At 45.1% G+C, this 25,648-nt stretch overlaps 2 protein-coding genes and 1 pseudogene across 3 annotated transcripts in view; all 3 read left to right on the top strand.

Moving 5' to 3' along the window:
• Window positions 1–20: 20 nt before the first annotated feature.
• On the top strand, window positions 21–22,576 carry TMEM231 (transmembrane protein 231). Its single transcript, XM_030863308.2, has 7 exons — window positions 21–262; window positions 363–532; window positions 14,257–14,385; window positions 14,706–14,849; window positions 17,806–17,887; window positions 19,604–19,709; window positions 20,071–22,576. The coding sequence occupies exons 1-7, from the start codon at window positions 124–126 to the stop codon at window positions 20,249–20,251; spliced, it is 951 nt and encodes a 316-aa protein (XP_030719168.1). The 5' UTR covers window positions 21–123; the 3' UTR covers window positions 20,252–22,576.
• Window positions 128–25,648, top strand: part of CHST6 (carbohydrate sulfotransferase 6) — a 44,066-nt gene continuing 18,545 nt past the window's right edge. The window contains exons 1-2 of one of the 2 annotated variants that reach the window (XM_030863310.2): window positions 128–262; window positions 24,091–24,387. The gene's annotated coding sequence lies outside the window, so the exon portion shown is untranslated. Of the gene's footprint in view, window positions 263–23,848; window positions 23,965–24,090; window positions 24,388–25,648 lie in introns of those variants that run through there. The other variant, XM_060288957.1, reaches the window with a different exon arrangement.
• LOC115856989 (coiled-coil-helix-coiled-coil-helix domain-containing protein 2 pseudogene) lies at window positions 4,249–6,154 on the top strand (annotated as a pseudogene).

Below are 25,648 nucleotides of genomic sequence, written 5' to 3'. Positions count from 1 at the left end.
TTTCCCTGCCCCGTCGGTTGCCGTGGAGACCAAGGCTATGGCAACCAGGAGAAGCCAAAGTTTGTCGAATCTCTGGAACCGCCGAGGAATCCCGAGCTCTTGGCCCGACTCACCGCTGCCCTCATGGCGCTCTACGAGCTCTTCTCTCACCCAGTGGAGCGGGGCTACCGCGCGGGGCTCTGCTCTAAGGCCGCGCTGTTCCTGATGCTGTCCGCCGCGCTCACGTACATCCCGCCGCTGCTGGTGGCCTTCCGGAGCCACGGTGAGCCTGCCCCCCGGCCGGTGCGCGACGCGGCTCTCCGCGGCGACCGCGCCGGCTTCCCTGACCTCGGCCCCTCCGCCTCCCGCCCTTTTTACCTCAGGGTTTTGGCTAAAACGGAGCAGCTATGAGGAGCAGCCGACCGTGCGCTTCCAGCACCAGGTGCTGCTCGTGGCCTTGCTAGGACCCGAGCACGGTGGTTTCCTAGCCTGGAGCACGTTTCCCGCCTTCAACCGGCTGCAGGGGGATCACCTGCGCGTCCCGCTCGTTTCGGTGCGTGGTTCCCGCCTGGGCCCAGCCGCCCGCCGGTACTGGGCTGCGGTGGGGATGGGGGAAGGGATGGGAGGGCGCGCCGCGGCCGGAGCCCCGGCCCCTGTGTCCGGGGGAGCCCGGCTTGGGTCTGAGGGAGTCACGAACCCACGGGAAGTTCTGTGCACAAGTTCACTGACCCGAGCTTATGTTTAATTTCCTGGGGAGCAAATTTGTTGTTTCATTCGACTTCTCCAAGCCGTCCACCACCCCAATAAAGTTAGCTACAGCTGTCAGCGTCTGTGACCTATACAGAGGCTAGAAACCTGGGGGGCAACCTGTGTCCGACCCCGTCATTTCCGTGGGCCTGCCCCTTCCTAATGGAAGGGTGGTCGCGAAAGTTGCCTTATGAGTCGTGAAGGCCGAGTGGTGGTCTAGTTAATTACCCCGTCGTGCAGCTGCAGTAGTGCATCAGCACTCGGTAGGAACGGAAAGGTCAGGCATTTTTAGGCAGACTGACACGCGGAAGCCAACGTGCTGGTTGGTTAAGCAACCTCCGCAGAATGTGCTGCTGGCCCAGGCCCGCCTCCCTGGGCTCGCCTCCTTAGATGCCGCTCCATCCTGCCGCTGTCTGGGATGAAAATGAAGCATTTTACTGTCTGTAATCTTGTATCTGGCTCAAGATAAGTGAGGGCTTCCTATACAATCACCCCCTTTACACTCATTTTCTGAAAACTTTTTCCTTTAGAAGTAGGAAAAATCTGGATTTCCTTCTTCCAAAGTTGCATCTCTTTAGACATCTCTGAGATGATTGGCCTACAGTCAAATTTGTGCAGCGGAAAAAAAAAATTGACTTTTTGCCCAGCAACTAAACAAAATGACAAAAATTTTAAAATCTGACTGGTCGTATGAATAACCGCAAACAAAATATGATTCCGATTATTTTTATGATTACTTTAAATGTCCTTTTTTTTCCTGACTATAAAAATGAATGCTCATTGTAAAATATTAAAGAGTTACAGGTACGTATAATGACATAAAATTAAAGGCTCAGTTTGGTACATGTGTCAATACTTGTTAATTAACCTTCGTTTTAAGGTCTGCAAAGTATTTCATGATATGGAAAACTGCAGTGGATTTAACAGTTGCCTGTTGGTGGATTTTTGATTTGCTTTTACTTTTTCACTAGTAGAATACTGCAGTGAACAAGATTTTGAATAAGTCATACACCTTTAGACATCAAATTGTGAGGAATTGGAATAGAAGCTGTTTGTTGAAATTGTATAAATACATAGAAAACTAAGCAAGCAAATAAAATAATTATTAACTCCAGAAAAATAAAAGTAAGGAAAAGCAGTCAGAGTTATGAATAGGATTTACATATCATAATTTGGTGAACACTGAATGTTAACTAACCAGAATAAGACTTTAACGCTACTGGGGGGATGGGAAGGCGGCAGTGCTGGCTGGAAGGGAGGGGGAAAGAAAACTAAATCATCCCTCCTTGTGGGAAGACAATAGAGGATGCCTGAAATGGAAGTTGAGAAGTGCCAACAATGCCAAGGTTGTGTAAAGTCATGGAGATACATTTCTAAATAATAAGGTAAATGAGGCAAAATTAGTTGCCCTGTGGGTGGAAGCCTGCAGGTTTTTGTAACAAACATTGTTGAACACTGATTCTTTAAATGATCAGGTCTTTTAAATTTATTTAAAAATAGAAGTGGAGTAGAGACAAATTTATTTTCGCAGCTCCTCCCTAATCGTGACATATTGCCCATTTTTATTATCTCAAATCTCATTTGCGATTATAATGCCTCTGGGGAAGGGTGACTGTGGGTGAGAGTCCAGCATCGAGGTACGTTTCCTTTTCCCTGTAAACCCACTGTACTTCTGTTCCACCTGTGTTTCCTTTCCAAAAGTGGAAACAAAGGTTGTTGTTCTTGTTTGTATTACAAACACACAAAAAATTAACTTGTTAGTTGTACTTTAGGTTAGCATTCCTTATCTTTTAAATTTTTGGTAGAAATTTTTTCTTTACCTTTGTTTATTCCTATCTGTCATACTTTCTGGTTACTTGAGTCTAAGAAATAATCATGAAAACTTAAAATAATCATGAAAACAAGGATACAGCATTAGGTTTCATTCATGTGTTCTTTTCACTTGTTCATCTACCATGACCTGGGTTGGCTTCCCAGTTGGATTGCTAGTTAGCCTCTTATCTCTGTAACCAGAAACTACTCCCTTGAGAGCACTGCCCACCAACCCCCTACTTCTGGTGTGTGTGTGTTGCGATTTTGTGAAGCCAAGACTACCTCTTGTTTTTATGGTGTCCAGAGCTATGAATCCTCTTTAATACTGGGCAGTTTTACACTGTAAAACATAAAGCCAAAGCTCCTTTTTCTTTTTTTTTTTTCTCTCCATTCTAAGCCTCTATAAGTAATTTATGACCTTGTCTACAGTCTTTCTCAGTAAATTATTTGCTTCCTTGCTGGCTGAGCTCTTGGTTTGAGAATAGTTTGAAATCATGAGATACAAATAAATAGTTAGAAGATATAAAGGAAATACAGAAAAAACGTAAGCAAAAATTCTAGGAGAAAAAGGATAATATCAATACAAGGGAAAGAGGTCTACCAGATATTAAACTATACCTTAAAGCTCTAATAAGTAAAGTAGTGTGGTTTGGGGAATTATATAAAAAGTATGGAAATGGACCCTAATATGACAAAGGTGGCATTTCAAATCAGTGCGTAAAGATGGAGCTAGTCCTCAGAGACTGTACAGCAGAATTAAAGTCCAGATAGATCAAAATTAAATTTAAAAATCATAAAAGTACTGAAACAAATGAGTGAAAGCTTTTTTGTTTGTTTGTTTTTTTTGCGGTACGCGGGCCTCTCACTGTTGTGGCCTCTCCCGTTGCGGAGCACAGGCTCCAGACGCGCAGGCTCAGCGGCCATGGCTCACGGGCCCAGCCGCTCTGCGGCATGTGGAATCTTCCCGGACCGGGGCACGAACCCGTGTCCCCTGCATCGGTAGGCGGACTCTCAACCACTGCCCCACCAGGGAAGCCCCCAAGAGTGAAAGCTTTTAAATCTCTAAGTATGACGTAAAATTTAGAAGGCATAAAAGAAACTTTTTTGATAAATACAAGTATATAATTTAAAAAATCATTGGCCTGGTGAAAACCATAAGCAAAGCCAAAACACAAATGACAACAAGGAAAAAAGTTTGACTATTTGTATCACTTGTAAAGGGCTAATTTTCCTAACATAAAGTGCCTACAGATCTATAATTAAAAGACCAACTACCTAGTAAAAAAATGGACAAAATATGAACAGTTTATAGAAGACAAAACACACTGTGAACTAAAAAAACATATGCACAGCCTAAAAGTTGAGAGTTATGTTTTATTAGGCAGACATACTGAGGACTTCAAGCCTAGGAGGCAGCATCTCTAGTAACCCCGAGAAAACTGCTCCAAGGAGGTGAGGTAGGATATACAGGAGTTTTGCAACAAAGGGCAGGTAGTAGGAACAAAAGATTACTGTTAGTAAAAGAAAACTAGATCTCAAGTTAAGGAATTTAGCGCTTTGCTATGTATGGGAAGATGCTAGAGTTTGGGCTCACTGAAATCATTCCTTTGATATGCACCTCAGCTGTCTGGGGCCAGTATCCTGTGTTTTCACATCCTGAATTTCCTCAGGGTGCACCATGGGGAGTGGCTGCAGTCTGATGGCTGCTAGATGGCAGGTATTTTTGTTTCTGTCCTGAGTTCCCTCAGGGCTCGCCAGCTCACCATCAGCGTGGGTGTAATCGCTAATGACCGTGACATCCTTTGTTTACTGATGTGGCAGGCAGTATTGTATTTCTCAACACATAACTCTTAAACATATGAAATCGTGCTCGTAATTAGATGCAAATTAAGAATAATTGAGATATCATTTTTATCTATCAAATAGGCAAAAATTGAAGTTTCGTAGCACGGTGAGCAAGATGTAGGGAATTGTGCATACACTCCTGTATATCTCTGGTGGGAGTATAGATTGATAAAACCCTTTTAAGGACCATATTTGTTTGTCCATATATGTCAAAATTACCAATTCATGTGCCTGCTTCTACTTCTAGTAAGGTATCCTAAGGTTTGTGCACACATGTGAAATGACATATGTAAAAAGTTGCTCATTGCAGCATTGTCTGTAGCATCAAAAGATGGTAAACAGGGCTCCCCTGGTGGTGCAGTGGTTAAGCATCTGCCTGCCAATGAAGGGGACACGGGTTCAAGCCCTGGTCTGGGAAGATCCCACATGCCGCGGAGCAACTAAGCCCGTGCGCCACAACTACTGAGCCTGCTCTCTAGAGCCTGCGAGCCACAACTACTGAGCCCGAGTGCCACAGCTACGGAAGCCCACACGCCCAGAGCCTGTGCTCTGCAACAAGAGAAGCCACTGCAATAAGAAGCCCAAGCACCACAGCAAAGAGTAACCCCCGCTCGCCACACCTAGAGAAACACCCACGCGCAGCAACGAAGACCCAGCGCAGCGAAAAATAAATAAATAAAATAAATAAATTTTAAAAAATGGTAAACAACCTATGTAGCAATAGAAGACTCATTTAAAAAGTTGTTACATCTACCTAGTGGAATGTTACATAGCTTTTTTTTTAATGAAGTTGGATTTATATCTATTGATGTGGAATTACCTCCAAGAGAAATTGATGTGTAAAAAACAAAAATTGTATATACTATGCTTCCATTTGTATAAAAATAGAAAAAAAACCCAAAATATACGAATGTGTGTATTTACATACACACACATGCATGCTTCAGCTGTCTCTGGAAGAATTCAAAAGAAACTGACAACATTGATTGCTCTGGGGAAGGAACTAGGTGGCTGAGGTTAAGGTGGGAGAGAAATTTTTCACTACATAGCCTTTTGTACCATTATAATTTTGTAACATGGGAATGTAATACGTATTCAAAATTTTAAAATTACAATGACAACAATTTTTAAAGGAAAAATTTAGAAAGCGCCGTGTAAAACAAAAGCAAACCAAAAAACCAGTAACATTTTAAAAGCAGGTAAGTATATAAAATGCCACAGTTACTTTGGAAAATAGTTGGCAGTTCCTCAAAAAGTTAAGCATAGAGTTATCCTCGCTCTTCTAGTCCCCGCTTCGCCGCGCATTTAAGATTCCTCTGGAAGCCGAAGCCGCGCTTTCGGCGTGGCCCCTCCAGCCAGCCGGGCCCCTCAGATGAGAACCGTGCCCAGGCCAGCGCCCGCAGCTCAGCCACCAGCAGCGGCTCCACCGTCTGCTGTTGGCTCCCCTGCTGCTGCTCCCCGGCAGCCAGGTCTGATGGCCCAGATGGCAACCACTGCAGCCAGCGTCCGCCACACTCTGGGTCATGCCCTCCCTGGTGGCTTCAGTAGAGGAAGTAATACTGAGCCCTCAAGGCCTGACGTCACTTACCGGGAGCCTCAGGGAACCCAGCCGGCACAGCAGCAGCAGAATGGCCCATGCTTTTTTCAGGTGAAATAGTTTTTGGAGTGTGCACTGAACCAGGGTGACCTTAAGCTTTGTGAAGGTTTCAGTGAGGTGCTGAAAGAGTGCAAATTGGCGAACAGGTTAGCTTCATCAAGAAGTTCCAACTGAAGACATGAAAAATCATCTCTCATGACCATGTTGATTTAGCATTAAAAATATAATTGATAGTGAAGATATAAAGTGTGAAGCCACCAGTTAAGCCTCTCCTCGATCATTAATAGCTTTTGTGCTTCACAATTGCAGTGGAAGAGGGTATTCTCACCATGTAGAAGCTCATGAGATGGTATTGAGTTTGGGGCTGGGTGGATGTTTGGCCTCTTAAACAAGCTTTTGTTTGTGAATTAATTAGAATAAAGTGATTTTCTTTCCAAAATAAAGAAAAAAAACGTAGAGTTATCCTGTGTCCCAGCATCCCTACTCCTAGGCATATGTGTACCCCCCAAAATTGAGGACACATGTGTACACAGAAACTTGTGCACAAATGTTCATAGCAGCCTCATTCATAAGAGCAATAACAATTCAAAAAAAAAAGTCCAAACAACCCAAACGTCCATCAGTGAGTGAATGGATAACAAAATGTTATATCCGTACAATAGAATATTACTCAACCACAAAAAGGAATGGAGTCATGATGTGTGCTACAACATGGATGAACCTTTTTGCTAAGTAAAAGAATTCAACCACAAAACAGCACATGTTGTATGATTCCATTTAGATGACATGTCCAGAATAGACAAATCTGTAGAGACAGAAGGTAGATTAGGGATTCCAGGAACTTGGGGAATTAATTGGTGGAGAGGAGAGATGGGTAGTGACTGCTAGTGAGGATGGGTATGTGGTTTCTTAGGGGGCTGATGAAAATGTTTTGAAATTGGAATCAGTGGTGATAGAACTTTGTGAATATACTAAAATCTACTGAATTGTAGCAAAAGGGTGAATTTTATGGTATGTGAATTATGTCTAAATTTTTTTAAAAGCAGGTTGGTGATATCCTGGTGATATGCTTACAAGCCATAGTAATAAAAATTGCTATTGGGAATTTCCAGGTTAGGACTTCGCGCTTTCATTGACTAGATCCCTGGTCTGGGAACTAAGATTCCACAAGCCCCACAGCACGGCCAAATAAATGAATAAAATTGAAATTGCTATTGATTTACCGTGCCTCTGGCATATGCTAAGCATTTCGTCATTAGATAATACATTTAAATTCCTGTATGTGATACTTGGCCTTTAACAATCACTTAGTAAAGTGTTAGCCATTGATATTTTACATATATTATCTCTTTAAGCCTCACAGTAACCTTGTGAGGTAGAGGTTATACCCCCATTTTACAGATGAAGAGAACGAGACTCAGAGCTAAGTGACAGTTTCTAGCTCTCAGCTGAGCAGTCAGGACTACAGCTCAAGGGTTTCTTGGGGTTTTTTTAAGATTTATTTTTATTTATTTAGGCTGCTCTGGGTCTTAGTTGTGACACACAGGATCTTTTTTTTTTAGTTGAGGCATTTGTGCAGGATCAAGTTCTCCCACCAGGGATCAAACCCTGGCCCCCTGCATTGGGAGCGCAGAGTCTTACCCACTGGACCACCAAGGAAGTCCCCAAGGTTTCGTCTTTTGTGTCTTATACTCTTAACCCTAGTGCAGCAAAATACTCTTCTAACTCTGAACATAAAGCTAGACTGACTACGACCTGTCCAAGAAACTGCCCAGAGAGCCAAGGAAGCAGTGGTTTTAGGTCAAGGTTTGACCAAATGAGGGCCTCGCTGGTGGCGCAGTGGTTGGGAGTCTGCCTGCCGATGCAGGGGACACGGGTTCGTGCTCTGGTCCGGGAGGATCCCACATGCCGCGGAGCGGCTGGGCCCGTGAGCCATGGCCGCTGAGCCTGCGCGTCCGGAGCCTGTGCTCCGCAACGGGAGAGGCCACAACAGTGAGAGGCCCGCGTACCGCAAAAAAAAAACCAAAAAAAAAACAGTTTGACCAAATGCTTGGAGGTGGCTTTGCGGGTGCTAATTTGGGAAAATGCCTTAGAAGTCAGAAACGGCCTTGTTTCTGCTTTCGTCAGCTCACTTTGGACAGCGTCTCTAAAGTCCCTATGCTTTTAATGCTTTAAAAGTCAAGTTTCTTGTTTCTAATGAAAGAAGAAAAAAAGCACAGAGTGACCTTTTTCCTCAATGAGCCTGACTTGGTTCTTTAAGCATGTGTGACCCGGAGAATATGGGGGCTGAAGACTACAAGAGGATGCAAGAAGATGAGTGGAGAGTATTGTGTGTCTGAGACATGTTTTTTCTCCTCTCCGAAATCAGAATGTGTCTGCCTGTCAGTGGTATCTTTTTTGTTTTGTTTTGTTTTGTTTTACGCGGGCCTCTCACTGCTGTGGCCTCTCCCGCTGCGGAGCACAGGCTCCGGACACACAGGCTCAGCGGCCATGGCTCACGGGCCCAGCCGCTCAGCGGCACGTGGGATCCTCCCGGACCGGGGCACAAACCCATGTCCCCTGCACTGGCAGGCGGACTCCCAACCACTGCACCACTAGGGAAGCCCTGTCAGTGGTATCTTACAATAGCTGTTGTCCAGAAGACAGGCTTGGCTAGTCCTCATTGACTACATATGAAAACTCAAAAGTACCAGCACCAAAACTTGCAGAAGGGACATCAGCAACTTGAAAGAAAACCCCAGAGACAATAATAAAACATTTTAACCCTAAGAACCAAGTGATAAGCAGGTAAGGGAAGGTTCAAGAGGCACTTAATAGTAGGATAACTCCACAGAATTTTAAAGCCTGCTTATGAACCCAGACCAGTGAGTTTTAGTTCCCTTAGTGAATGTTTTTTAAATGCTGTAAAAAAGCACCAGTGTGCTTCATGGCACAAAGGACAAACTTGCATAGAAAAGTATGGATAATACTGAGTCAAAAAATGATTCAAAGAATCATGATGTAAAGAAGTTTTAAGAATCCCTGGATCAATTTATTTTGCATATATTTTTCTATGTGCATAAATAGGATATCTGATATTAATATGCCTAACTCTAAAAGCTCTTTCAATAAGTATAACATAAATACCCTTAGTGATTAGAAAGCATTGTGTCATAGTTTAATTGGAAATATTTTTGCTTTCTTACTGGTATATAAAATATTGGTACATTTTATAATTAATGGTATCTTAGGTTAATTGAAATACAGGTAGCAAGGATTTTATGTGTCTAGGAGACATGGAGTAGTAGTTCCTACTTTGCTGGAGACCCAAAGACTGGTGTCAAAGAGTACTATCAGCTTAAAAAGAAAAAATGGAAAACCCCAATGATGACAAGTATATGGTAAAGTGGACACTGGTATAAACTAGGAAATTAACCTTCAGTAAAAGAATATGACTCTAGGGAATTCCCTGGTGGTCCAGTGGTTAGGACTCTGTGCTTTCACTGCCAGGAGCTGGGTTTGATTCCTGGTCAGGGAACTAATACCCTGCAAGCCACGTGGCACAGCAAAAAAAAAAAAAAAGAAAAAAAAAAGAGTATGACTCTAGAGAATAAAAGATATGAATACAAACAGGAACCAAATAAAATTCCAGCAAACTATCAAATACTGTAGAATCCCTGATGAGAAAAATGTTGCAAGTCAAGGCACTGTGGAAACAATGGCACTAGTTAAATATACAGCTACTCTTACTGTCAGATGCTGTGCTGGTTATTAGGTCTTGTCTCAGCTCCAAACCTACCCTCCTATACTCTCCTTTGTGATGCTCATGCTGAGATACTGAAAACCACATTTTCCTCTGCCTACTGGCTCCCTGTTAGATTCTGCCAGTAGGAGGCATGGTGAGCCTTGTTCTGGGAGTGGCAGAAAACCAGAAATTGCAACCAGGGTGAAGAACCATTGCTGGGGTGATGCAAACAGCAAGGAGTACATCTTTCCTCCTGCCTTATTGACTCCCTCATGGGTTCTTCATCCTAGCTCCAAAGGTACCAGTACCAGCTGACAGCACTCCCTTTTTGAGGTCTGAGTCCTAGCTCCTTGAGGTAACGCCAGCCTCTTCCTTTTCTTCTCCGGCCCTAGGTAGTTATCCTGCAAAAAGTGTTCCCTGTTTGCTTTTTTAGTCCACTAATGCCTGTGTTATTAGTTATCCCCTATACTACATTCCCCTGTTAAAATAACTGCTTATTTTCATTTCTTCCTTCCTGATTGGACCCTGATTGATACAGGTGGACTGATGGGCATTGACTAAATCCAACGATGCCTGTATTTATCCTATCTAGTGTGTTAGTATTGATTTCACACATATCTGTAAAGGATTACCTGTTTTAACTCCAGAAATCTTTGAAATTAGGGTTCTTATGGGCTATTATAGAATCAGGAGTCAGTAAACTTAAGTTCTAACCCCAGTTCTGTCATTGGGTTCCATACCCTCTCTTGGCCTCAAAGTAATTATATAAAGAGGATGACAGTACCTACCTCTCTAACTATTGCTAATTATTACTAGTAATAATACTTCTCTCCTGGGGTATGCAGAGGGATGAGACAGGATGAACCGTGGATATAAAAATTGCTCCAAATTGCACATATACCTTATAGAAATAAGGTGATGATGTGATTTATGAATTCTCTTAGCCAGACACACCCATTGGATTTTAGTCACTAATCCTAAACTTGTGTTAAAGAAGTATTAGCTCATTGAGGGGACTTCCCTGGTGGCGCAGTGGTTAAGAATCCACCTGCCAATGCAGGGGAAATGGGTTCAAGCACGGGTCCGGGAACATCCCACAGGCCTCGGAGCAACTAAGCCTGTGCGCCACAACTACTGAAGCCTGCACGCCTAGAGCCCGTATTCCGCAATGAGAAGCCCACAGACCACAACAAAGAGTAGCCCCTGCTCGCCGCAACTATGTGCAGCAACAAAGACCCAACACAGCCAAAAATAAATAAATAAATATTTAAAAAATGTTAAAAAAAAATTAGCTCATTGAACACCTGCCTTTGTAGCTGTTGCATTTTGTGTTAAGCTTGGTTTGAAGTAAATGGAATTAGCTAATTGATTCCATCAGTGGTCCAAGTGATAGCACAGTGCTGTAACTCACCTTGCCAGCCCCAAGGGAGCGAGAGTCTTACTTGGTGACAGGTCCTCTGTGGGAGATGCACCATTTGCACCATCACTCATCCCCATGAGCCTGTCTGGGCCCTCATCTTCCACTGTCTCCAGCTCATGCACTCTGCTCAGCTGCACTGGCCTCATCTCACTCCGTTAAACACTGACCCGCTTTCACCCAGAGTATGTGTGCTTTATTAGCTTGGATCACTCTTCCCCAAGACATTTATATGTCTTATCACCTCACTTCACCTGACTTCTCGGACAGTCAGGTATTCCTGAATACTTTGTATAAAAATTTTTGTTCTGTCCTGGTCATTCTCTAATTTTAGTTTGCTTCATTTTTCTTTGTGACACTTAGCACTACCTGTTAGCACATATCTGTTTGTTGATTTACTTTCTGCCTCCCTGGCTGGGAATGTAAGCTCCATTAGGGTGGGGACTTTGTCCATTTTGTTTGCCATTATATTTCCAGAACCTGAAGCAATGCCTGGCACATAGTAGGCCCTCAGAAAATATTTGACAGGTTGGGACTTCCCTGGTGGTCCAGTGGTTAAGACTCCACGTTCCCAGTGCAGGGGGCCTGGGTTCGATCCCTGGACAGTGAACTAGATCCCGTGTGCCGCAAGTAAAAAAAGATCTCACATGCCATAACTAAGACCCAGCACAGCCAAATAAATAAATGTTAAAAAAAAAAAAAGGAAAAGAAAATATTTGACAGGTTAATGAATGGATTTAACAAGTAGACACCAATTATGGTGCTGTGCTGGATCTCTGTCCTCTGTGAACATGGTGTAAAAGTGTGCTGGCTTCTTGCAAAAAGATCTTTCTTAACCAACATCTTCTCCTTGAGTTTAAGTCTGGACATTTTGGTCCTGGAAAGAGGATCAGATTTGAAGTCAAAGATGTGGTTTCATATCCTGTCTTTACCAATAGTAGCCATACTCCATAAATCCCTTAATCTCTCTGAGCCTTGGTTTTCTCATATATACAATGGGGATAGTACTGCTCTGCTTACCTTCGCCTTATTGTAAAGGTCAAATGAAACGTGTTTCTCTCCCTCTCAGACTGTGTTAGAGTCTGGATTCTTCTGGCATTTCCCTCCTGGTCACTCTCCTCTCTTGCAAGTTGTTGATCTTTGTCTTCCTATCCAACCCTAAAGATCCAGAAAAGCCATGGATCCACTACAGAGAGTTAACCTGATTTGTTTTCCAAATCTTCCCAGATACCAACTGAAAAAAATTCACAGGAAGACAAGCCTGTGAATTCACAGACTCTTTTCCATCCTACTCATAATTGCTAATACATAATTGCCTCGGTAACCTGATCGTCAGCCATGGTAACAGATATCCCTCGCCTACACCGGCAAAGCTGATGTAACAGGACAGAGAAAATAGTATCCAACAGAACAGAGAGGGTAGGTTTCTCTATAACAAGGCCTAGGATAAGGACATTATTGTCTAGAAGGAAAGAAATGATTGAAAGGTTCTGAAAACTGAGATATCTCCATCTCAAACGACCTTACTAGCCTGGAAAAGAACAAAGAATCTCTTCCCCCACATAAAGATGTGGTGGAAAACCAAATGAATCAGTACATGGGGAATTCAGATGGGAATGCTGATACCCCATAGCAGAATCCTTCTGGGAACCTACAGTGGAAAAGGATCAGTTGTAGTAACAAGATCCCGAGTTGTGGCAAGGAATCATGTCACCAGTGATCACATTTCAGTGAGTCTTTCCTGCTAGTCATTTTAAGGTCATTTTAGGGTCACTGAGGTGAGACTGGATTCTGATGTTTTTTAAGGATCTGTGATTTGTGTTTTTCCCTCCTTGGATCTCTGTTTTCCCTACTTTTTTTTTTTTAGTATTTATTTATTTATTTTTGGCTGCGTTGGGTCCTAGTTGCGGCACTGGGGCTTCTCTCTAGTTGTGGTGTGCGGGCTCAGGAGTTGTGGCCCGAGGACTTAGTTGCCCCGTGGCATGTGGGATCTTAGATTCCCAACCAGGGATCAAACCCACGTCCCCTGCATTGGAAGGCGGATTCTTAACCACTGGACCACCAGGGAGGTCCCTTCCCCACTTTCATGGCCATAATTTATAAAGTACCTGTGTAATTTTAATGCCTCACTGATTTTACTTAGCTTTCTTTTTCATTGTATTCATTGGTACTAAAAGATGCACTAGGCTATAAAGCCCTGACATCAGTCCAACACTGAGAATCTGAATCAAAGCACTGTGGTTAAAGAATATATAAATAGAGCTTGGTGTTTTTCTGCTGAGTCTGTTTGGGGAATGCATAATGATTAGGATTCTTTCTTTTCTGTTTCAAAAAGTTGACTTCTAGAGAAGTAGAAGTCTGTTTTGATATGCTATTTAAATGTTCCACACAAACTCAGGCATGTTTCTAAAAAGGAAAGAAAGCACCAGCAATAAAACCAAAAAAGCAAATGAGGCAACTGAAAAAGAACAATGCATCCAGATGTTTACACTGTCGTTACTGCCACTTCCAGGTCTTCTTCAGTTTGGCCCTAGAACATTTGAGAAGCCCAAGTATGCAGTTTAGGGGCCATGCATATGTGTCTCTTTCACCACGATTGATCCACTTATACCTATGTATTTTTCTCTTTTCTTTTCTTTCTTTTTTTTAAAAAAATAAATTTATTTATTTATTGGCTGCGTTGGGTCTTCATTGCTGTGTGCGGGCTTTCTCTAGTTGCGGCGAGCGGGGGCTACTCTTTGTTGTGGTGTGCGGGCTTCTCATTGCGGTGGCTCCTCTTTGTTGCGGAGCACAGGCTCTAGGCACGCGGGCTGCAGTAGTTGCGGCACACGGGCTCAGTAGTTGTGGCTCGCGGGCTCAAGAACGCAGTCTCAGTAGTTGCGGTGCACGGGCTTAGTTGCTCTGCAGCATGTGGGATCTTCCCGGTCCAGGGCTCAAACCCATGTCCCCTGCATTGACAGGTGGATTTTTAACCACTGTGCCACCAGGGAAGTCCCTTTTTCTCTTTTCTTCCGGTGAGGAAGATAATGCCTCTGTGTGGCAGAACTATGAGTCACTGTGTACGTCCAACAGTGAGATGCATTCCTCCCAGACTTATTAAGGAGCGAGGTCACTGGCCTCTTTTGGCTTTCCTAGACTAGAGAAGAAGACAGGAACCAGGATGGGAAAATGGACATGTTACATTTTAAACTGGAGCTTCCCCTGCAGTCCACGGAGCACGTTCTTGGTGTGCAGCTCATCTTGACTTTCTCCTACCAACTGCACGTGAGTCCTCTCCCTTTTGTCTTTCAATAGAACAGAGCCCCCTTTCTGATTTCTGGGAAAACCCACACTGCAGAAGACTTTTCAGAGGTGTCGTTTGGGATTTCACTGCAGAAGTTAAATTTGAATGTTTTTCATTGAGGTCACATTAATTTACATGAGCTATTAATAGGTCAGAGGGTTCTGGGCAGAGTATTTCCTGCATGGCTGAGTGAGGCATAGGAGGGATGGCTAGGCTTCAACTACAGACAGGTGACACTTAGAACCCAGAGCCCCTTGGATCTGGCCGAAATTGATACTGTCTCTCCTTCTAATGACTTCAGAGGATGTCGACATTCGTGATGCAGAGCATGGCGTTCTTCCAATCCTCCTTCGCTGTTCCGGGGTCCCAGTTATATGTGAACGGAGACCTGAGGCTGCAGCAGAAGCAGCCCCTAAGCCATCGTGGCCTAGATGTTCGGTACAACGTAAGGATGTTGCTTACTGTCCATGTCTTTTCTTTCTGTATGTTACTGTTGTGTGTGTGTGTGTGTGTGTGTGTGTGTGTGTGTGTGTGTGTGTTGGGGTTTTTTTTTTTGGCCGCACCACGCGACATGTGGGATCTTAGTTCCTGGACCAGGGATCGAGCCCGTGCCCCGTGCATTGGAAGCGTGGCGTCTTAACCACTGGACTGCCAGGGAAGTCCTTGTATGTTACTGTTTGTCAAGTTCTTTGAAGAGGGAGAAAGGAACGTTGGAAATAGCATGTCTTTGTGGGTAGCATAGAAAAGGATTTCTGAGGAATTCTTACCACGAGTTATTTTAAAATATGGAGACAGATACCCCTGTATTTACATGTAAAAAGAGAGGAAAAGAATATGTCTTTGTTTTTAAGAATTGAATTGCTTATAGTTTTTGGGTGCGCGCACGCGTGGGCACACACACACGGTGTATTTATTTCAGTTGATCTTTTTCAGTTCATGTAAAATATTTGAAAAAGAATACTGGGACTTCCCTGGTGGGGCAGTGGTTGAGAGTCCGCCTGCCAATGCAGGGGACACGGGTTCGAGCCCTGGTCCAGGAAGATCCCACATGCCTCAAAGCAACTAAGCCCGTGCACCACAACTACTGAGCCTGTGCTCTAGAGCCCAGGAGCCACAACTATTGAGCCTGAGTGCCACAGCTACTGAAGCCTGCGCTCCACAACAAGAGAAGCCAGCACAATGAGATGCCTGCACACAGCAACGAAGAGTAGCCCCTGCCCCTGGCAACTAGAGAAAGCCCGCGCGCAACAACAAAGACCCAATGCAACCTAAATAAATAAATAAATAAATTTATTTTAAAAAAAGAAGAAGAAAAGAAAAAGAATACTAACCACGATTTGTTAAGCATATAACATGCCAGTCTGAATTAAGAGGTTTAAATGTGTTATCTCATTTAATCATTACAGCAACCTCATGAGATGCCTTCTCTTGCAACTTCCCTGCTCTCCAGCCGCTGGTCCTGTCATTGTCCCCCTATGCTCCTTTCTAGGTTGCTTATCCTATTGCCCCATTCTGGTCCTTGTTCAAAGCTCCTGAGCACAGTCCTTCCCTGGTACTCCTTCTAAAGAACATTTACCTGTCCCTCCATCATTCCTCACCCAGGTTTACTCCCCTTACCTCCACCCGAAATATGAAAGAGAGATTTTCAGTTTGTTCATTTGCCATCTCCCTCAGTGGTAAAAGCGCTGCCGTCTTCTGTCTTCTCTCACCCCAGCGCTTGAAACAGTGCCTGCTGCATTGTAAGCACTCAGAGTTGATGTGAGAATGAACTCTCATCTCACACATGAGGAAACTGGAGCTTACAGGGATTGATTAATTTTCCCAAAGTCCCACAGCTTGAAAGTAATGGAGCCATGAATTGTCTCTCTGAGGCCAAAACTCATGCATCTGATCACTTTTTACTAACCTTTACATTATCACAGGGAGGCCCGTATAAGTTGGGCTGGGCTACTTTTTTTTTTTTTTTTTTTTTTTAGTATTTATTTATTTGGCTGCACTGGGTCTTAGTTGCAGCACAAGGGATCTTTGTTGCCACGTGTGGGATCTTTGGTGTGGTATGCGGGATCTTTTTTTTAGTTGCAGCATGCGGGATCTAGTTCCCTGACCTGAACCCAGGTCCCCTGTGTTGGGAGCACGGAGTCTTAACCACTGGACCACCAGGGAAGTCCCTGGCTGGGCTACTTTAGAAAATGAATATGAGATGTTATCATTTGTTATCGGCATAAGCCAGTACTGTTCCAGATAAACTGGGATTCGTGGTCACCTAGCTATAATCAACATACATTTTGTTTTGTTTTAATTAATTTATTTTTGGCTGCTTTGGGTCTTTGTTGCTGCACGCGGGCTTTCTCTAGTTGCGATGAGTGGGGGCTACTCTTCGTTGTGGTACGCAGGCTTCTCATTGCTGTGGCTTCTCTTGTTGTGGAGCACGGGCTCTAGGCACGCGGGCTTCAGTAGTTGTGGCTCGCGGGCTCTAGAGTGCAGGCTCAGTAGTTGTGGCACACAGGCTTAGTTGCTCCACGGTGTGTGAGATCTTCCTGAACCAGGGCTCGAACCTATGTCCCCTGCATTGGCAGGTGGATTCTTAACCACTGCGCCACCAAGGAAGTCCCAACATGCGTATTTTAAAAAGGAGGAGACTATCAGATATATACTTAATGTAGCACTTTTTATTTGAAAGTTTGTATATTACATTATGTCAACAGGAATATGATATTAGAAGGCAGATCTTTCTTTTCTTCAAAAGATTATGTGCTTACTGTTTGCGCTTTATCCTATTTCCATTTCTGTATTTCAAAGAGATCAATTAGAGGATCCAGGCAAGAGCAAGAAAAAGACAAAGGAGTTGAAAATGTGGTCTCTTAAAAAAAATTAATCATTTCTCCCATTGGAATAGAAAGGGGTATTTTATAAATAGCTTTTAACGTGTAGAAGGTGTAAAAGGTGGATATCGACCCCTTGTTTCCATCCCTGCAAAAAGAAAGACTGAGAGTAAATGACTTAAATTGTTGCAAAGGAGTTCATTCATCCTTGAAGAAAAGATTATCAATACTGGAATGGGCCACCAAGCAAAAGAGGGTTGTCTCTGAGGTCAGCCTGGGTGGGCAGGAGGGTAGAAAAACAAGAGGGGAGGGCTTCCCTGGTGGCGCAGTGGTTGAGAGTCCGCCTGCTGATGCAGGGGACACGGGTTCGTGCCCCGGTCCGGGAAAATCCCACATGCCGCGGAGCGGCTGGGCCCGTGAGCCATGGCCGCTGAGCCTGCGCGTCCGGAGCCTGTGCTCCGCAACGGGAGAGGCCACAACAGTGAGAGGCCCGCGTACTGAAAAAAAAAAAAAAAAACACCAGGAAAAACCAGAGGGGAAGCCGCTTGAGTGCTCACATCACATCCTCCTGTCTCCCAGGTATCTGTAATCAACGGGACCAGCCCTTTTGCCCGTGACTACGACCTCACACACATTGTTGCTGCCTATCAGGAGAGGAACGGTGAGTCATGGGGAGAGTTCATTCAGCTGCTTCTCAAGGACTTTGCAGGTTAATGGCGTTATTGGAGAGAAACAGAATTAGAGCCCACGTCATATGAAAGTATCAAAACCAGTGAATGCTTGGGACTTCCCTGGTGACGCAGTGGTTAAGGATCCGCCTGCAAATGCAGGGGACACGGGTTTGAGCCCTGATCCGGGAAGATCCCACATGAGGCGGAGCAACTAAGCCCGTGCGCCACAACTACTGAGCCTGCACTCTAGAGCCTGCAAGCCACAACTACTGAGCCTGCGTGCCACAACTACTGAAGCTCTCGCACCTAGAGCCCATGCTCCGCAACAAGAGAAGCCACCACAATGAGAAGCCCACACACCACAACGGAGAATATCCCCTGCTCGCTGCAACTAGAGAGAGCCCTTGCACAGCAATGAAGACCCAATACAGCCATAAATAAATAAATACATTTATTTATTAAAAACAAAACAGTGAATCCTCAGTTATGGAAGGTGAACAGGTTGCTCAGGGTTTGTCCTTTTTCGCCTGATCTAAAGACCCACACGCTAACCATCCCCTCCACTGCTCCTAAGGTCTGGCAGGTTAGTGCCAGTTAACTGCCATATGTATCCCACCGCTGACTTGATGGGTTTATATGTATAGATATGTGAGTTCCTCCCCACACCATACCTGTAAAAGAAGCCAAAGACAAGTTGCTGTCCATAGTTTTCAGATGGAAATAGGGACTGTGCATGACTCACCCCATGTCAGCAGCTGCAGTAGGAGAAAGCACCCAAGGTTCTAGCTGGAAGGCCGAGGGTATCCATCCCTTTCAAGAGGTGGGCTCTCAGGCTGTCCCTGAGTGTGTGCTTGACTCAGCACATCTGGCTGCTTGGTGGTCTGAGGTTTTCTCTAAAGGCATCTAAAGCATTACTTGGCAACCAGACATCATAGATACTATACAGAGACATTTAACAAGTGAGGGAACTGCAATTCCAGTATTTCTTTCTGATTTTATGTAATACCCTAGCAGCATTATTCCAAAAATAAAGAATTTTAGAACACAAAAACGTTTATCTACAAATCAACTTTTCTTTCTTAATTCCTTCCAGTCTTTGTACATGTGTAGATTTTTTTATACAGCTTCTATCATAGTTTATTATTTATTTATTTTGGCTGCACCGGGTCTTAGTTGCTGCATGCAGGATCTTTTTTTTTTTTTTTAGTTGCAGCATGCGGACTTCTTAGTTGCGGCATGCATGTGGGATCTAGTTCCCCGACCAGGGATCTAACCCAGGCCCCCTGCATTGGGAGCACGGAGTCCTCCCCACTGGACCACACGGGAAGTCCCAGCTCCTATCATAGTTTAGAGACACTTTATGATCTGTCTTCTCTTTTGTACTTTGTAATATAAATATTTTCCCACACTGCTACAAAGTTCTAATTGGTTTTCTTTTCAGAGGTAGCATAGTATTCTTTTGCTTAGCCGTTCAACAATTGTAGAACACATAGACTGTTTCCAAGTTTTTAACTTATTTTAACAAGTATTTTAACAAATAATATGTGAGCAACTTTGAACATTCAGTTTCTCTTTCCTTTTGAATTATTTCTTTGCTATGAGTTCTGAAGTGCAGAATTTGCCTGAGAGGTCAGAGTATTTTTATAGCCCTCAATATTTTATTGCCGAAGAGAGTGTTCATGGATTAACTCCCCATTGTGTTGCAGTAACCACCATCCTGACTGACCCCAACCCCATCTGGCTGGTGGGAAGGGCTGCAGAAGCTCCATTTGTCATTAATGCTGTCATCCGATACCCCATGGAAGTCATCTCATATCCTTTCTGTTAAAGGGCCAACAGTAGCTGGGTTTCAAAAAAGGAAAGGATTCCTCAGTTGTCCCAGGAAGGAACAGATGTGGGAAGCCTCAGACTGGAAATTGCTGCATTTGTAGCCCCCACGCAAATGACTGTCTGTCTGCAGTTCATACAGGAAAAAATATTCATTTCCTGTTCATATTTCTTCTTGAGTAATTCTTCTAGATCAGAATCATCCATATTTATATTTTAATAATCTTTTATTATCTCTTTTATCTTAAGGGTATTTGAAACATTTTTGCCATTTTCTGTCTAAACTAACCCTTTGGTTTAACATTTCCTTAGAAAATGTCATCTGTGATTCCTTAACTGTTTGTACTTATCTACCAGGATTCTGGGAAATGATAAAGTTTGCTTGGATCCAGTATGTCAGTATCCTACTTATCTTCCTCTGGGTATTTGAAAGAATCAAAAGATTTGTGTTTCAAAATCAGGTGGTGACCACAATCCCTGTAACAGCAGTGCCCCAGGGAGAACTGTATAAGGAGCATTTATCTTAAGAAGACCCTGTCTGAAAACTCTAAGCTACCTCACTGTTGTCTTCTGAGGACTGTCATCTTACGAAATTTCTGAAAAGAGCCTATGGACACTTGCCCAACTTGCCCACGTGTGTGCTTTTCCTATCAGAGACAAAGAACATTCCTTTCTAATTTCCCTCTACACAAATTCTATATTTTCCACGCGCCTACAAAAATAATCACGGACTAGTTTGTGGAAATGTTTCTGAGGGTTCCTGAAGGCTATAATTTGCTTTTGTTTTTTGTCTCTGACTTGAATTTCAGGAGAAAACTACAGTCAGTTCAGAGAGCTTGGAAAGAGTCCCATCTCTGGTCAAGCAAAGACTTTTCCTCTCTTGAACTGAGAAACATGCTATGTATTTCTTCCCCCTATTGTAAACCACGTTTTACTCTTTTCAGGGCTCTCTGGTGATAGATATGCAAATCATCAGCACTTTCCACTCCTGGGCATCTAAATTTCCCATTCAGAGCTGATTTCCAGCACTGAGAGGCCTTTAACTGGAGATCTGGAGAGTGAGAAAGGGAGAGCTCCAGAGCACATGTGTGCACGTGCGGGAGGGTGGGCGACTTGAGGACACTGGGACCATCCATCCACCTGCCCCGAGTCTAACAGACAGTCATCTGTCGGTGGCTCAGCTGAACAGCCCTTTATCCCTGCCCTGCTGTGGCTGGCTCTTTGCCCTCTGTCTGGGCCCCTGGAATAGCAGGCTGCAGTCAGAAGTGCTGTTCCTTTCACAAGCCCCTCAGCAACAGTGGGGGAAGTAAGGAGTGTAACAACAGGTTCTTTCTCTTTGGCCCTCACCCAACACCCTGGACGCTTGCCACTCCTTCTCCTTGACAGCCCTCCCCCTTCTTGAAAAGGACATGGGTGACAGAGGGGCTGTTGTTGGTATTGGCTCCCACTGCCTGACAACCACAGAGTTTACTTGGAGGGCTAGCGGGAAGCCCAGCTACTTGTGTTTCCCTCGACTAAGGAACAGGGTGCCCATCAGAGTGGGCCACTTTGGAGAGGACACACGAGGAGCAGGGAGGGCATAAAGAGGATGCTAGCCCAGGCAGCCCAGTCGGGGCCTGGCCTTTAGCAGAATGACACGCAGTCCAGCCAGATTACCCTCATGACTAAGTGAGTGTCTGCCGAAGAGACCGCTGGAATGGGCCTCTGTTGCAGAGAATTCTCCATTCTCGCCCTAAGGACACCTGGACCTGCTTTATGATACCGAGATATCACTGGCACTGGAAGGACATGCCCTCTGTGATCCACGCTTCACTCCCATCCACACACACACTCCTGAGTGCATGCCTCAGTTTACCCTGGAGACTCAGTTTTTATTTCCAAAGCACCTTTTCATTCAGGCTGACCAAAATAAGAGTTTTGGAAACAAACCTGTTTTGAAGTATCCAAGCACAAAAATATCCTAATATCGACCCCTCTGCTTTTTCTTTTAATATTTTGGGCTGTTTATATGCCTAAAGTTTTTTTCTTGAGATTTAAATTAAAAATGGTTTCTGGTTTGAATCACCAAAAGGTGATGAGTATGGAAAGATAGCTGAAGATGTGTATAAACATGGCTTTGCATTTTATTACATTATTTTCATGCAAAATGTGTATAGAGAACCATGATGTTTTGTAACTTTATAATTAAAATGTTCAAACTGGAAGGTTGCATGTGGCTCTTTAGAGGGAGAGTATTTGGAAAGGGGAGGATGGGGAGGGCAGAGGTTGTGCACACTTCTTGGGGTTACTCACCAGCAGCCTTGCTTTGCCAGGGCTCTGCCCAAAAACCTTGGAGCTTTTGTTAGCTCTTCGCAAAACTCTTGTGGCCCTGCCCCAAGTAAATGCGAATTTTTGGTGAACTCCACATGGCGTGTGGAAACCACAGGCTGGAAAATTACAACTGCGTCTGGTGAACATTAGATTATTTACAGATCAGATGTTGGTAGTTTCTGAACCTGAATCACACCTTATAGCTGAAAGAGGGGAAAAATGGAAATATACAGGATATTATTAATTGGACTGTAACCCATCACTACATCATGGTTTGAGACAATTAATATTTGGCAGGGGGGAATCCCTTATTTTGCCAAATGATTTTCCAGTTTCTGTTTGAATCAGGTGAGGTCCCATCATGTAAGATTGATAAAACAATTAATAAAGCTTTCTTCCTTTCTCTTCATGTTCATGCTTTGTAAAAGAAGTTTTGGTTCTTTGTGACCACATAAGTTCTAAATGCCTATTGGGGGAAATGTGTAATTACAGAAACCTAAAGAAAATAAGTTGTCTGTAAATTGCTCCCTAGAAGTTATCACTGTTGGCTTTCTGATACACATCTTTTTAATCTTTTGTTTCTAACATTTTTTGCTATCATAAACAACACGTCTATGAACCTTGCTTATAAATCCTTTTTGCTAGTTTATTTTCTTTAGATCCTAGAAAGAAATTATGAATTCAAAAGCTTATGATGTTCTCAAGGATTTTTTTTTAATATATTTACTTTATGTATTTATTTTTGGCTGTGTTAGGTCTTTGTTGCTATGCGGGTCTCCTTGTGGTGAGCGGGGGCTACTCTTCGTTGCAGTGCTCGGGCTTCTCATTGCGGTGGCTTCTCTTGTTGCGGAGCACGGGCTCTAGGTGCGCGGACTTCAGTAGTTGTGGCTTGCCGGCTCTAGAGTACAGGCTCAGTAGTTGTGGCCCAGGGGCTTAGTTGCTCCGCAGCATGTGGGCTCTTCCCTGACCAGGGCTCGAACTCATGTCCCCTGCATTGGCAGGCAGATTCTTAACCACTGCACCACCAGGGAAGCCCGTTCATAAGGATTTTAATTCATCTTGCCAAACCGCATCCTGGAAAGAATGCACTAATTTATACTTCCAGCGGCAGAGATTTCTTTTAGATCCCACAGCGGATTACAAGAGGTCAGAATTCTCTTTCTTTTTCAGGTGCTTGGACTCTGCTCCGTTATTTGTAGGAGGAAATAGCATCTTTATTTATTGAAACATACCCTGTATTTATCGGGACCTGCTATCAAGTTGAGGCTAGAGCAGGGAGGGGACAGAAAGAGGGGGCACAGCCAGCTGCAGGCCTAGCTCCTGAGGGCCACCTGGTGTCCCGGCCCCCAGCTCGGCTACTACCCGGGGAGGCCGCGCGGATCCGCCTGGCATCAAGGTGCCTGGGGCTTGGTTTAGGGCTGAGGCTGGGGGCTTGGGAAGCGGTTTGGATTCCAAGTCCTTTCGCTGTGAGGATGCCACCGAGAAGGAGGAGGGGCAAAATTAAGATTCGATTTCCTTCACAAGGGCCTTTTGTGTTCCCAGTAGCCTCCCTTCTCTGGGGATTGGAGGGGGAAGACAACTTTTTGGTCAATTAGTGGGATGAGAGCTGACTCTGCGAGCGCCCTCTGACATCCTTGGCCAAGCCGGGCGCCCCCGGCAGCCCCCCGGGCCCACCTGTGCCCTCCTTCCCCGGGGCTCGCCCGCCCCCGCCGCTGGACGGCCGCCCCTCCCCCGAGGCGTGGCCCCTCCGCCCGAGGTGGGCAGGGTAGCCGGAGCCGGGGTCCAACCGGCTTTTTCCTTCCTTCCCTCCCGCTCCGGCTCCCGCCCGCCGGCTCCGGGACCGCAGCCACGTCTGAAAGCGCCTCATTGTGCGCGCTCCGCTCGGGCCGGCAGCGCAGAGCAGCGCCGCGGGCCTCCGGCGGCCGCCCAGGTAGCGCGGGGCGCGGGGCCGGGCACCCAGGGGGCTCCGGGGCAGGAGGGCCCGAGTCTGTTTCTTGTCCTTGCCCCGGGTCTGCTCCGCCAACATCGCATTCTTACGACACCTCTCTTTTTTCAGGGGGAATCCTGCCCTGTTTGCTGGTTCCCGCCGCCTTGGGTCTCCAGGTGCCTCCAATATCTTAGTATCCGCTTCTCAAGTCCATGCCTCCTGGAGCCCTCTCCCCGGTGTCACTGGGTACCCCTTCATAGCCTTGGGACCCTGCGGAACAAATCAGCCGCAGCGGACTCCCCCGGCGAGGAGACAGAGCGGCTGTGGAGAGGAGCTTGGAAAAGACGTCCAGGAGCCTTTGCTGAGACTGGGGCCAGAGGCGTCTGCCTCCCGCCGCGCCAGTCGGGCTGGGACGCCTCGCTTGGGGTACGTTGGTTCGTCCTCTCTCCGCTCGGGATGCCCACACCCTGCGCGGCCTGGGCCTAAGCCAGTGTGGCACAACTGGGAAGGCCCTGATCTTGCGGCCGGGTCGGCTGTGCGAGTTGGAGCTGAGGGTGGTGGTTGTGGTTTTATCAGAACGTGAAAAGAGCATCCCCGCCCCGAGTGCGGGTTGGAAAGTGTCTTCCTGGGGCTTCAGCTGCCCAGGAGATCACTGCTTGGGGATCCCTTGTCTCTTGAAATTTGAGTTTCAAAGGGTATGGCTTTAATCTAGAAAATTCTCCGAGGGCTTTTTCCAGGGAACTCTGGAGGAAAAGCAGCTCGGTGAGTGAATTTGGAACCAGATCCAACTGAATGTGAGTCTGGCGGCCCCTGCTTCTCGCTGCTGGGTCTTGGGCAGCAATAGAGACCTCTCTCGGCCTCAGCGTAGGTGCCCAGCAAATGTTAACTCTCTTTCCTCTTCCCTCTTGTACTGGAGGCATGAGGATGGGAAAACTGAGGCCTCAAGAGCAGAAAGGACTTGGCTGAGGTGAAGCCATGAGCGAGTGAGCCAAGTACCAGAGCATAAGAGCTTGCTGCTCAGGGAGCGTTGGCTATGCTAAGGGTTGGATTGTTCCATTTACTCCTCCCGGACCCGTGTGGTAGGCGCTGTTAGAGCCTCGTTTACAACGGAGCCAACTGAAGCACAGAGAGGTTAGGAGTGACCTGCTCAAAGTCACACATCTCACTGGTGGTAGAGCGAGATTTTAACCCAATCTGGCTTCAGGAGCCAGGCTTTTAGCCATTATTCACTGTCTTCTGTTTTGTATGTAATGCCCCTGCCTAGGCTTGCCACTTTCTGCGGCTAGGGTGCTAGGGTCACTTGGACCTGGTTAGGCTATTGTCCTTGAGCTTTGCTTATGAAAAGGCTTTCCCTTGGATTCACAGAATATAGTTGTGACCCAGGATTTGGGAGATTCCTGAACAAATACTTATAAGTGTACTATGTGCCAGACATTGTTCTGAGTGCTTTATAAATATTAATTCATTTACTCTTCAAATCAAGCCCATGAGTTAGGTTATATTATTTCCCCTATTTATAGATTTTTCTTAAAAAGGCACAGAGAGGTTAAGTCACTTGCCCAAGATCACACAGTAAGTGATCAAGTGGAGTTCACACTCTTAGCACCTGTGCTGCTCCTACGCCCTTTAATGAGATAGGGTCCCACTTCTAGTCTAGTAAGGGGAGTTAGGTACAAAAATGCATGAA

Source organism: Globicephala melas, chromosome 19 (assembly GCF_963455315.2).
Source record: "Globicephala melas chromosome 19, mGloMel1.2, whole genome shotgun sequence".
In the NCBI taxonomy this organism is placed as follows: Eukaryota; Metazoa; Chordata; class Mammalia; order Artiodactyla; family Delphinidae; genus Globicephala; species Globicephala melas.
The sequence above is the reverse complement of the archived record's forward strand: the minus strand, read 5'-3'. Positions and strand labels throughout refer to the sequence as shown.